General features: G+C 27.7%; 2 protein-coding genes across 5 annotated transcripts in view; one reads left to right on the plus strand and one right to left on the minus strand.

Moving 5' to 3' along the window:
- The window catches only part of LOC107448745 (Dehydrodolichyl diphosphate synthase subunit), a 21,335-nt gene extending 10,565 nt beyond the window's left edge, over positions 1-10,770 (minus strand). The window contains exons 1-3 of one of the 4 annotated variants that reach the window (XM_043044608.1): positions 10,641-10,770; positions 6,005-6,194; positions 3,395-3,537 (exon numbers count right to left, since the gene is read on the minus strand). In XM_043044608.1, the coding sequence (XP_042900542.1) occupies positions 3,395-3,537; positions 6,005-6,184 (323 nt within the window). In that variant the 5' untranslated portion in view covers positions 6,185-6,194; positions 10,641-10,770. Of the gene's footprint in view, positions 1-3,394; positions 3,538-5,465; positions 5,499-6,004; positions 6,195-10,201; positions 10,609-10,640 lie in introns of those variants that run through there. The other 3 variants (XM_043044607.2, XM_043044609.2, XM_043044610.2) reach the window with 3 other exon arrangements.
- Positions 10,770-12,537, plus strand: part of LOC107449527 (bromodomain and WD repeat-containing protein) — a 51,546-nt gene continuing 49,778 nt past the window's right edge. Inside the window, exons 1-4 of the mRNA XM_071185238.1 lie at positions 10,770-11,108; positions 11,192-11,250; positions 11,330-11,359; positions 11,506-11,565. Coding sequence (XP_071041339.1) covers positions 11,060-11,108; positions 11,192-11,250; positions 11,330-11,359; positions 11,506-11,565 — 198 coding nt within the window. The 5' untranslated portion in view covers positions 10,770-11,059. The remainder of the gene's footprint in view (positions 11,109-11,191; positions 11,251-11,329; positions 11,360-11,505; positions 11,566-12,537) is intronic.

Consider the following 12,537-nt stretch of genomic DNA (forward strand, 5'->3'; position numbering starts at 1 on the left):
GATGAGAAACAACAAAATTTCCATGAAGGTGAAAAGATGCAGACTTTTTTCTTAAGCAGTGCAAGGGATCAAAATAAGCAGTTGTATATGTAATTTGTGCCATAATACTAATACAATAGTATAGAAGATCGTTATACTTTTTAGCAAGTAATGTCATGTTTTTTTTTTAACTTAAAGATGTTAAGGCTATGACTTTAGTAAAATCATTTTGGTTATACAGTAGGGAACCGATTATCCGGAACGGTCGGGACCATCGCTGTTCCGGATAACTGATTTTTCCGGTTTTCTGAATCGCTACAAAAAGCCATTTTTTTTTTATATTGTTAATCCCAACTAAAAAAAAAAATTTTAAATAATATTAAAAATAAGAAAAAACGATGAAGTAATACACTAATGATTATTTCCAAAATTATGGTAAGGTAAACATCTTTAAAAAACGAAAGAAAAATCGCAAAATCTTATCTTACGAGGGGAAAAAATTTGTTTTTAAAAAATTGGCGGGAAAGTTTATCGAATTTTGTTCCGGTTTTTTGGTTTTCCGATTTCCGGATAACGGGTTCTGTACTGTAATTTAAAGAACTAATACTTTAAGGAAGTATGATTTTCTAAAAAAGTATCTCTTTTCAAAGAATGGCAATATACTTTCATATAAACATATACTCTTTTCAGCTAACTGAATATACAGTTAAATTTTGAATATTTTTTTTTCTGTGATAATTTACGGTAGTGAAAATAAAGATATGTAATGGTGAAAAGTAAAAAGTATTATAACACAACATAAAAAACACCTGAAGACAAATTTCAATAGATTCAGAAATTTAACGTGTATTATGTCACAGATAACAATAGATACATAGAGCCCTCAATATTCAAGGAAAACCTTTCAAAAGCAATTTTGTGCTAATTTGACACCAATAAGTCTTCTTTCTTGTTGATACTTTTGAAAATTGTTTAGGTAGCCAGACCACCACACAGAAAACATCGGAGATGAAGTACTAACCATTTTTCTGATGAAATGTAAAGTTCTTCTTGGCCATTGAGGGGGCAATTTTCAACAAACTCTTTAAATAGCAGGTGAGTGTTTTACTAAACAATGTAAAGGATGGGGAATAGAAGAGCTTTATAGCATAGAAGAGTTTTAGTATTAGACTAATTTATACAATATAAATAAATTCAAACAGTTTTACATAATTTAGTATTAAAAATGATAAGGGACATTTTGAGAACACAGAAATTTCTTTTCATTTAAGAGCCCTGTATAGTCTTTAAATGTAGAAGTATAGTCTTCAAATGTAAAAAACATTGCTCTGTCAAGTCTCCAAATGAGGTGATTTCTAATGAGAGATGACATGCGTGAATAGTGATTAGATGTGTAAATAGTTCCCCAAAATTATTGGAATATTCTACAGCATAGTTTCACAAATTAACTAAAATATCATTTAACATCTTTTCCTCTAAGCTCTTCCTGTAAGACTCCTTATAATTATCCACCCATAATTATTTTCCACTAACTTCACTTTTGTTTTTCGCTTGCAATGTTTTGTTTTTTGTTCTTGCAATTATAAATCATTATATATTACAGACAAATTTGATAACATAAGCACTGTATTTAAATTAGTAACACATGATACAATGAATTTTATTTTTCAAGTAAAATATTTATAAAATAACTTAATATTTATTTTAAAAAACAGTTAAAGCTTTAAAAAGCATTTCAACTCTAAAAAAATATTAAAATCTAGTTCCACAATTTTTTTTTAACTAGTGTTTAATAGTTGTTGGCTGTAATTTCTGAATATTGGATTTTGATTATTGGATGCATTTCATTCGTGATCCTTCATTCACATTCTTTGAGAACATTAACCTTTTCCTTCTATTCAACTGATTTCCTTCTATTACTAATAGATGGAAATAAATTGCATTAATACTACAATTCAGCCGAGTATGAGGATAAGGATTACAACAATAGGACTATAATTGTTTGAAAGTTTTAAACATATCATGCATTAAACACCTTGATGAAATTTCTTAAATGTTTGAAATGTAATCTTTGTAACATGAATAGTCTAGTAGTAAAATTTATAACCTAGATGCATGCATATTATAAATATATAATCTAGACAATAATTTATTTCAATTTTAACCTAAATTTAGCTTTTAATTAATTTTGTTTTTGATTCAAACTAATTTTTGAAGAATTTATGTAATATTGCTTCGTACATTTAAAAAATCAAAACAACAACTATCATATATTTCTGAATATAAGTTGTGTATAAGCCAAAGAGAACGATTTTTATTTGTAAATTTTCTCAAAATTCAAAACTCGTATACAAGCAGATATAAAAAAACAAACTAATGCTTGGAAATAAAAATTTACCCCGTTTCTTGTAGTAACGATTGTGAGAGGGTAAAAGAAGCATGGACCTTCAACATTGTAATTAGATCTTTCAAAAAAAGGTTTCATTAATAACAGTATAGATGAGAGTGAAGATTTAGTCTAAGACACAAGAGAAGATGAAGGCATCACACAGAAGTGAGAAATTTACATATTTATATTTAGTCATTCGGTTTTCAGATATTATTTGATATATTTTTATGCATGTTATGCAAGATTTACTAACAATTGTTAATGCTCGACAAAAGGAGAAGTATTTTTATTGGCAATGTTCGCCTGAAATTATGAAATTTTCTGAAGTTAGTGGAACTGAATATAAGTCAATGCTCACTTTAGTTTTTGAAATTTTTCTAAAAATTCTCAGCTTATATTCAGAAATATATCGTAATTATTTGACAGAACATTATTAACCTTCCAAGTTATTGTATAAGCTATTGCATAATTCTAGACGATAGTCTTAGCATGTGTCAGAGAGGCACATAGTTCATTTAACATGTGGTCGTCAAATAAAATCTTATCATGAATTATACTAATTTAGATTTTAAAGATACAAAACATTTTGTTATTATTAAAAAATCCAACCACAATCATAACAATTAAATTTCCCGACACACTTTTAGATATCTATTAAGAATAATTCTGTGAACTTGAAGTAAAATAATTAACTAAATGATTAAAGTTAGGTAGGTACTTTACATATGCCGCAGAATGGGCAAAACATACCACCGCAGTTTTGATCCTCTGCAGAGGGGATGGCTTCCCTGCAGGGTGCGCAGCCAGATTTTTCAAGCACCTTTAAGCACTCAAAAAATACTTTTAATCACTTTCCAAAAAAAAAAAAAAATCATAATTAGGATCGGTACAGTAAAAATTTTTTTTCTTCTTCTCTATCGTAAAAATTTCTTAATTTATAGACATAAAATCAATAAAATTCTTGTTTCAGTTTGATACATGACATGGAGTATATTGAACAAGACCATTTCAAAAGCGTATGCTTACTTTTCCTTGACAAGTTCTGTAAATTTCTCTATAGCTAAATTCATTAAACAATTTACTTCTTCTTTAGGACGCTTGAAATTTTCAATGCTAAAAACATAGATTGTAATTTCAGTAATACCCAATTCCAAGCACCATGAAAGGGTCTGTAATAAAATAAGGCTTATCATTAACATATTTATACACCACAACCTGAAACTTTCTTTAACCTGAAAAGTCAAAAACTAACAACATTTTTGGACATATATCTTTTTACTCACAAATTTGAGTCTTTACATATTTTATACCTATATTTCTATGGTAATGCTATGAAGATATCATACAAGGTATTTGGATAAAACATTAAAAGTTATAAGCATTGAGATTTCAGATAGTTTGAAGACAAATGTGCAATGTTATAAAGGTATTTGCTTACAGCTGGTACAACATAAGTATATATTAAAAACAAACAAACATTGTATTTAAAAGGTAAATGGGTCAAATAAAGGATAATTTAGTCAATGTGTAAAGCTGAATTTAAAAAAAGATAACTTTACATTTGACAAAAAAAAACTAAAAAAAATTTGTAAAGGACACTCATCCAAACCTTAAAAATTTTTATTGGAGTAAAAAATTATAAATTACGTGCACAATAAATATTTTCTGTATAAAAAAAGCTTAAAGCTCCTAAAAATACCGTACAAAAAAAGCTTAAAGCTCCTAAAAATATACTGAAAAAAAAAAACCTGTTTAAAAATAGTATGAAACAATAAAAAAAAAAGTTTTGTAAAAAACAGTTTGAAGTGTTGCTTTAATTAAAAAGATTTTTGGTACTCAAATTACCAGCCTTTTGAAAACTTAAATATCATAATTAAAACGTCTATAAAAACATAACTTTTTTGAAAAAGTTAACATGAAAAACGGAAGAAAAATGATGAAATTGACTTGCCTGAAAGTAATTTTTTTTTAAAAAAAAAGAAGAAAAAAAATTAGCATTACAAAACTCATGGTTCAGTTTTAATTCTCCAAATTTCGCTTTTCCATGTGTCTTTCAGGACACATGGAAAACAAATGTTTTAGAAAACAAATGTGAGTAAAAACTGTTTCAAATTGAGTATAGTAAAAAATATGATTTTAGACCATTCTTTATTAAATCTTTTAAAATTTCCCCGGAAAAAAACTTAGTTGACTATTTGGCCAACTGAATATTTGGCAAAAGGGTTGACACATTTGGCACATAGAGGTTGAATATTTGTTATATCACTACCAAATATTAAGGATATTTTGGGAGTTTTCCAAAGGGAGAAATAAATAAATGCGAAATCAGAAAAAAAGGCTTCTACAACCAAAGAATGGTAATAAATAAATAATAATAATAAACCAATATTTAAAATGACAGTAGGACAAATTTTCTTTATTAATAGCTTTCTTTTCAATGGGTACATGCCTGAACCAAGGGAAGCTAGAATTTTAAGGATAGAATCATGTATATTCCTTTTTCAATTACGTAAGTGAGAAGTGAGCAGAATTTTTAATATATCATTAATTTTTTGCTAAAGTAGTGCATTAAAAAAAATTCAAAATTTTCAAAAAAAAAATTTTTTTTTTAAAAAATAATTTGTAATTAAACTAAATAATTCTACTTTCTTCTCCAATGAAAGCGGCTTTAAATATAAAGAATTTGTGCACATTTAGTAAATTTAAAATCAAAAGATTAAAGTCAGTGAAGACATGTTCAGTTTTAAGTTCAACTATGGAAAATGGAGTTTTGAAAGACACACTTTTGACCATTTTTGTTAATCATTACAAGTTAAACAAAAATTCGATTATTTAAAAAATTTTCTTGGTCTTATTTTATGTTGTTAACGGTTAATCTTTTATAGAACAAAAATTACTACAAATCAGAGAAAGGCCTAACTTCAAAATAATTTCTTAGAAAATAATTTATGTTTTAATTCTGAAAGAAATTTATTAAAGTCATAAATAATGGAGCTAAAAATAACATATTAGCACCATAAATATTTTATATTTCAGATAATTAATTGCACTAGAATTTAAAAAAAAAATGTTTAACCAACCAAATAAAAAGTATAACCTCGGATAATTTAGAAAATCCCATTGAATGTCCTTCNAAAAAAAAAAAAAAGTTAAAAATAACCTGTAATTAAATTAAACAATTCTACTTTCTTCTCCAATGAAAGCTGCTTTAAATATAAAGAATTTTTACACATTTAATAAATTTAAAATCAAAAGATTTAAGTCAGTGAAGATATGTTCAGTTTTAAGTTCAACTATGGAAAATGGAGTTTTGAAGACACACTTTTGACCATTTTTGTTAATCATTACAAGTTAAACAAAAATTCAATTATTTAAAAATTTTTCTTGGTCTTATTTTATGTTGTTAATGGTTAATCCTTTATAGAACAAAAATTACTACAAATCAGAGAAAGGCCTAACTTCAAAATAATTTCTTAGAAAATAATTTATGTTTTAATTCTGAAAGAAATTTATTAAAGTCATAAATAATGGAGCTAAAAATAACATATTAGCACCATAAATATTTTATATTTCAGATAATTAATTGCACTAGAATTTAAAAAAAAAATGTTTAACCAACCAAATAAAAAGTATAACCTCGGATAATTTAGAAAATCCCATTGAATGTCCTTCCAGCTTCTGCAGTCCATTTCTAGTAGCATATCTTCTATTTCCATCCATAATCAAAGCAATATGTTTTGGTATTGGCCCAGCTTTGAGAACACTAATACAAAATCTTTCTAGCCACGATAATTTCAATTCCTGAATCCAGGACATTTTAAAGATACTAAAATTTAAGGGAAAAAAAGATTAATATAAATAAATAATATTCAACATCAGAAGCATGCTTAGAATCATAACACAGAAAAGAAAAAAAAAAGCCTTGATACCCTTTAATTGAAGGTGCACTATCTGGACATTCAGAGAGAAAAATGCATACATTAACAAGGTGCGTAGCCAGATTTTTTTTTTTTTTTTAAAGCACCTTTTAAGCACCAAAAAATATTTTTAATCACTTTCCAAAAAAAAAAAAAAAAAAAATCATAATTAGGATATGTGCTGTAATAAAAGGATTTTTTTCTATCGTTTAAAGTTCCTAAATTAGAAACATAAAATCAATAAAATTCAAAAAAAATTTTCATAAACTTCAGATAATCATGATAAAATAGCTAGTTATAAATAAAAGATTGCAGAGAAAATTGTGAAAAATCAAGCTTTTTTTTATAATTTAGAACAACAATCGACACGACAAAGAAAAAATCTCTTTTTTTTAAAAAAAAAAGAAAATTAAGCACTTTTTACAAACACCAAATAAAAAAAAAACACCTTTAAGGGCTTCCAAAAAATGTAAATCAAAAAATAAGCACCTTTAAGCACTTTTTTAAAAATGCCCGGATTAATATAATAATATGTTAGACACTCTTGTTCAATGATGACAGTCTGCACATGCTTGGAGAGACAGAATTTTTAAACCAGTTTCTGATAAGTGGCCATCGGAATTAATTTCCAGGCACTGATCAGTTAAATTGAGTGAAGGCAGTAATGATGGTTGATTTGGCTCACTACATTCTTATTCAACCAAAAAGTGTTCAATAAGATTCAGATTATGGCTATGTAAAGACCACCCCAGTTTTTGAACACCCAATTCTTTAAATCCTAGCTGCGAAAATGTCAACATGTGCATGGAACAATTATCCTGCTGGAACAGAAATGCATGAACCCTGAAATATTGGCACCATAAGTAGAATAAAAAATTGGGAGTGCAGAATTGTCCACTTATTTCTCAAAGTTCATGTGTCCAATCACAGGAACTAAGGAACAGAGGTCAAACCATGAAAAACACCCCCACGTCATTACAATCACTGACCAGAACTACTTCTCCAGGCGAGTGTCCGGCTAATTTTGGCCAGATTTCAAAATTATATCTGTTTAGTCTTTGAGAAATTGTCAGATATAGTTCAGTAACACACAAGTGGTTTATAACACAAAAAGTATGGTAAACCAAAGTCGCTCTCATTTTATTATGAAGTATTATTTTTATTTAAAATCAGTTTACTGAAATGATAAAAAAAAAAGAGCTATTCCTTCTTTGTACAGTACAGAACCCGTTAACGGAAATCAGAAAACCAAAAAACCGGAACAAAATTCGATAAATTTTCCCGCCATTTTCAAAATTTTTTTTTGTTTTTTCCTCATAAGATTTTTCTTTCTATTTTGAAAGATGTTTACCTTACCATCATTTTAGAAATATTCATTAGTGTATTACTTCATCGTTTTAAAATTATTTAAAATTTGTTCTTTTAGTTGGGTTTAACAATAAAAAAACGGCTTTTTGTAGCGATTCAGAAAACCGGAAAAATCAGTTCTCTGGAATAGCGATGGTCCCGATCGTTCCAGATAATCGGTTCCCTACTGTATATACTATTCTAAATCAGGACTTTCACTGCTGCACGTTAGTTCAGGACCACTTAAATCAGACTCAGACGATCATAAAATAATTAGGTGGTTCACTGAAATCGTAAGTACCATCAAAAGAGTATTAAAGGGATGGCAGGGGCTTTTGCTTTGTATTTCTGCCACAAAATAGCATATACTTCATCATAATTGTAAAAATTATACTTAATCTGTAATTTTTCACCGAAATTCACTCAAATAAATATTCTATTAAAACAGAATAAAATTGCGATTTATATAAAGTTTTAATTACAATGTACATTAACAATAACAAAAATAGCAATTTTATTGTGATATAAAATTGTTACAATAAAAATTTTATAATCGAACAATGAAAGTGTGTACAAACTATTGAAATTATTTAGTTACTAGCAGTCTTTGGCAACCAGCTTGGTCAACTATCAAAATTATTTTGTAGAAAATATCAACTTTAATTGTAACCAAGTTCAATACATAAAACTGTATTTAAATATTCCAATTCTTCAACTTCTCCTCCAAACTTAATACCTTAATTAGTGTTAAATAATATATTAAAAACCAAATTTTTTCAATGACAAAATTTTTCAATTTTTAACTATTCATTGATTTATTAATTTAAATAAATTTAAGCTATTTTCAATAGGTATCCGTGATACTGCCACAGTTCTTTATGTATTCAATTTTATTAATAATTTAAAATTTGTCTGGGAGCCATTAAATCACACAAACAATCAGAAGTATGAGTTTTTACATTTCAGCATAGTAGGCAGCAGATATGATCTCCTCTGCCATGAGAAAGGATGGAAAATTTATCCCACAGCTCTATTAAGTGCTGTACTACTTCCTCAAGCACCTCTCTAGCCATAACTTAAGTATTATATTAAGTTAAATACATATGTATACATATAGCACAATAAAGACAAAAAGGATAAAAAGAAAAAAAAGAGAATAACGAAAAAAATTAAGAAAAATAATAAGTTTTATTAACTGCGCATAAGCTGCAAGTATATAGAACTTATAAAATAAATTAAAAATATAATAAAGATTAAAGGAAAAAAGAAGAAAAAATATCAGTAAAATAAAATATTTTTAAAATTTTTCTTCTTTTTTTCAATTTATAGGATATATATATATATGGGGTAGTTGCGTTCAAGGTATGCAGATCGAGAACTAATTTTATTGACGGATTTTATGAAAATAACAAAATCCTTGAAAGGAATTGTATGTCGTGTTTCGAAATTTTTAAAAAATTGTGGGAAAGAATGGTAGATAAAATTACATACTTTTAATCATTTAGTTTTATTTAATAAGTTATTCCGGTTTCATTTCTAAGTAGCATAAATGGATAAAAATGTCTTCTGTTATCAATATTTTTTGCGATTATTTTTACTTTTAAAATTTAAAAAAAAAACATTCAAGGGGTATAATTTGTCACCTCTTGAAGATGATTTTTTTATTAATAACTGTGCCAAAATAAACTATTTTGGCAACTTCCAGGTAGAAGCAGGTGAAAAATTAAAAAAAAAAAAAAATCACATAGGGGAAAGAAGTTGTAGCTAGCCTTAAGCAAACCAGGGGACGTTTCCGTATCCTGATCTGTTGTGCTAACTACAATCGCCGGGGAGATTTCCGCATCGTGATCTGTGGCAGAAAAATTGCCAAGTCTAGGCAACTTCCGGGCAGCAGCCCGCGAAAAACTAAAAAAAAAAACATCATAGAAAGGGACCAACTTGAAAGGTATAACTCGTAACCACCCCTGGGCAAAACATCTAATTCAGAAATTTTTTTTTAAAAATTCGCAAGTTTAAAATCTATTTGGAACCTTGGCGATAGTAGTTGGCTAACAGATCACGATACGGAAATATGCCCCAATCGCGAAGGTGCCAAATAGATTTTAACTTTGCAAATTTAAAAAAAAAAAAAACCATATAGATGTTTGCTACGAGTTATACAGTACAAGGTGGCTACGAGTTATACAGTTCGAGTCGGTCCCTTTCTGTGATGTTTTTTTAGTTTCCCGCGTGCCGCTGCAGGAAGTTGCTAAGACTTGGTGATTATTCTCCCACAGATCAGGAAACGGAAACCACAACACACAATTTCAAAAAATAAAAAAAACTTTTACAAGTTAAAAAATATTTTGCAATTTCAGTTGATGCAAATAGACTATTATGGAAATACCTTCACTACATTTGTAGTTGAAAATCACCATAGACATTTTCTTTAACAGATAAATTATTTTCAATCACCTTACAAATTTTATAGAAATTTATAAGAGAGAAAATATCATCAAGTGAAAATTCCAACAGTAAAATATATTATGCATAAATTTCAATAAACATATAGTTCCAAGAAAATTGGTACCTATTTTCATTCGATTATAGAGAAAGTATTTAATTTTATTATAGAGAAAGTATAAATTAACTTAAAAGAAGTGATTGAATATAAACATTGACGAACAGCCAATGTACATTTACTGAATGTAAGCAAAACAGAGTTTTTCGTATTTATACGTAAATAATTGTTTTTAATATACAAAAATAAATTTAAAAGATGTAGCAATCGAATAATTAATTTAAATAATCACAATTGTGACAACCTATTAACATTTTCTATTGCGTAAAATATATGATAACAAATAAAAAAAATAAATTAAGACACACGTCATTGTTAATTTTTCTTTTTCATGCTTTGTTAGAAATTTAGGTAATATGACTTTTTAAAAATATTGATAAGCTAGAAAACACAACATTTATATTTTTACAATTTTAATTACAATAACTTGAGCATTAAAATATAATACCTTCAATATCTGAGATATTTTCATAAACAGAAGAAAAGCTCTTTATTCACCGGTCTCGCCAAATGTTAACGATGGCGCGCATGCGCAGTGAACTTTGATCGTCATTTCCAACTACGAGAGGTGGTGGAATCTGCACGTAAAAATAGGATCTGAATTTAGATATTTGATAGTAATTATGGCTTTTTATGTGTAATGAATCATTTATTAATGTGTTTTGTATAGTATAAACATGTGTTTTGACTTCGGCTGATTGAAATTATGTCATTTGTTGCTACACTACTGTACACAAAGGCTACGATTCAATGTCGTTGGAGGAAAACGCTAAGTATGATCTTAACAGTGTTTGTAATTGAAGCAACAAACAAATTTAATGGTGCTATTTAATTTAATTATCTAAGAAAGTGATTTTAGTGTTCACAATGCCTGCGGAAACTGAAAATAGTAGAAGAATTACGACATTAGAGTCGGGTAAGTGTTATTTACATGTGAAGCCTAAATCTGATTTGTCATATCAATACTTGATTTTGAGAAATATACCATGTTTGTTTCAGAACTTTACTTATTGATTGCTAAATTTCTAAAGACTGGGCCTTGTCAAGAGAGTGCTAAGGTATGTAAATTAACGAATTATGAGTTATATGTCGTTGGTATTTGAAAAAAAATTCAAGTAATTTTTCTTACCTTTGTAGATTTTGAGGGAAGAAATCGAGAAACATGAGGTAAGTTTCTGCATTAGTTTTATCGTTAAATAAACCTCGTGTGAAACCCACGTGGTGTTTAGTTTGACAGTTGGTTGTTTGTTTACGTTAATTTACATGTTTAGAATGACTAATTACTAAATTATGTAATTTTTTTGAAATTTCAGCTTTTACCAAAGCGCATCGATTGGCTTGGAAATGAGCATAATAGGACTTTTAATGAGTTCGTAAGTAATAATAATTAGTTTTTTACGAAATTAATTAAATTTTTTAATTAAGGGCTTAATTATCTTTTTTCTTAATGGATGTTTGTTACCTAGGCATTAATTATTCATTTATCAAATTTTGTGCCTAAAATCGTAAATATTTGCAAAATATTGTATTTTTTTTTACTTTTTGATATTGAATGCTATATTTTAATGCCCATTGTTGCGAGGGGGGAGAAAGTGGACCCACCTTATGACGTAAGCGATCGTTTTTATCCCGACCAATGAAATATCGTATCTTCTGGGCGTGTGACGTCATTTCGCCATAGGCTCCGTTTCCTCTTTTACGCGGAAACGGTGCAGTTGCTTTCAAGGTACGCAGATCGAGAACTCATTTTATTGACTGATTTTGTAAAAACAACAAAAACGTTAAAAGGAATTGTATGTCGTGTTTCGAAATTCTCTTAAAAATTGTGGGGAAAAAATAAAACAAATAAAATGACCCACTTTTAATCATTTAGTTTTATTTAATAAATTATTACGGTTTCTTTTCTAAGTTGCATAAATGTTAAATGTATAAAAATGCGTTCCATTATTATTTTTTTCGATTATCTTTGTTTTTAAAATTTAAAAAAAACTCTCTTCTATATATATATACATATATATATAAATCTTCACACTTATGCATATGAAACAAAAAGACACAAGGGGAAAAGAAAAAATTAGAAAGTGTTAATTATTAAAGAAAATGAACCAGAGTTATTATTTTTCTTTTAGCCACCTGTAACTAATAATTTTTTAATAGTTCATGAACTATTAATATAATGCTATTATTAAACAATAAGATTTTATAGTTTTGTAATTGTCTTGTGTAAATGCAACAAATTAAAATGCATGGTATTAGAAGATGTAATCTCCTTTTAAAAAAAGTAATGAAAATAGAAAAATAATAAGATAGTGCAAAGTTTGAGTTTTGGGGAAAATTCAGGCAGT

Source organism: Parasteatoda tepidariorum, chromosome 9 (genome assembly GCF_043381705.1).
Source record: "Parasteatoda tepidariorum isolate YZ-2023 chromosome 9, CAS_Ptep_4.0, whole genome shotgun sequence".
NCBI lineage: Eukaryota > Metazoa > Arthropoda > Arachnida > Araneae > Theridiidae > Parasteatoda > Parasteatoda tepidariorum.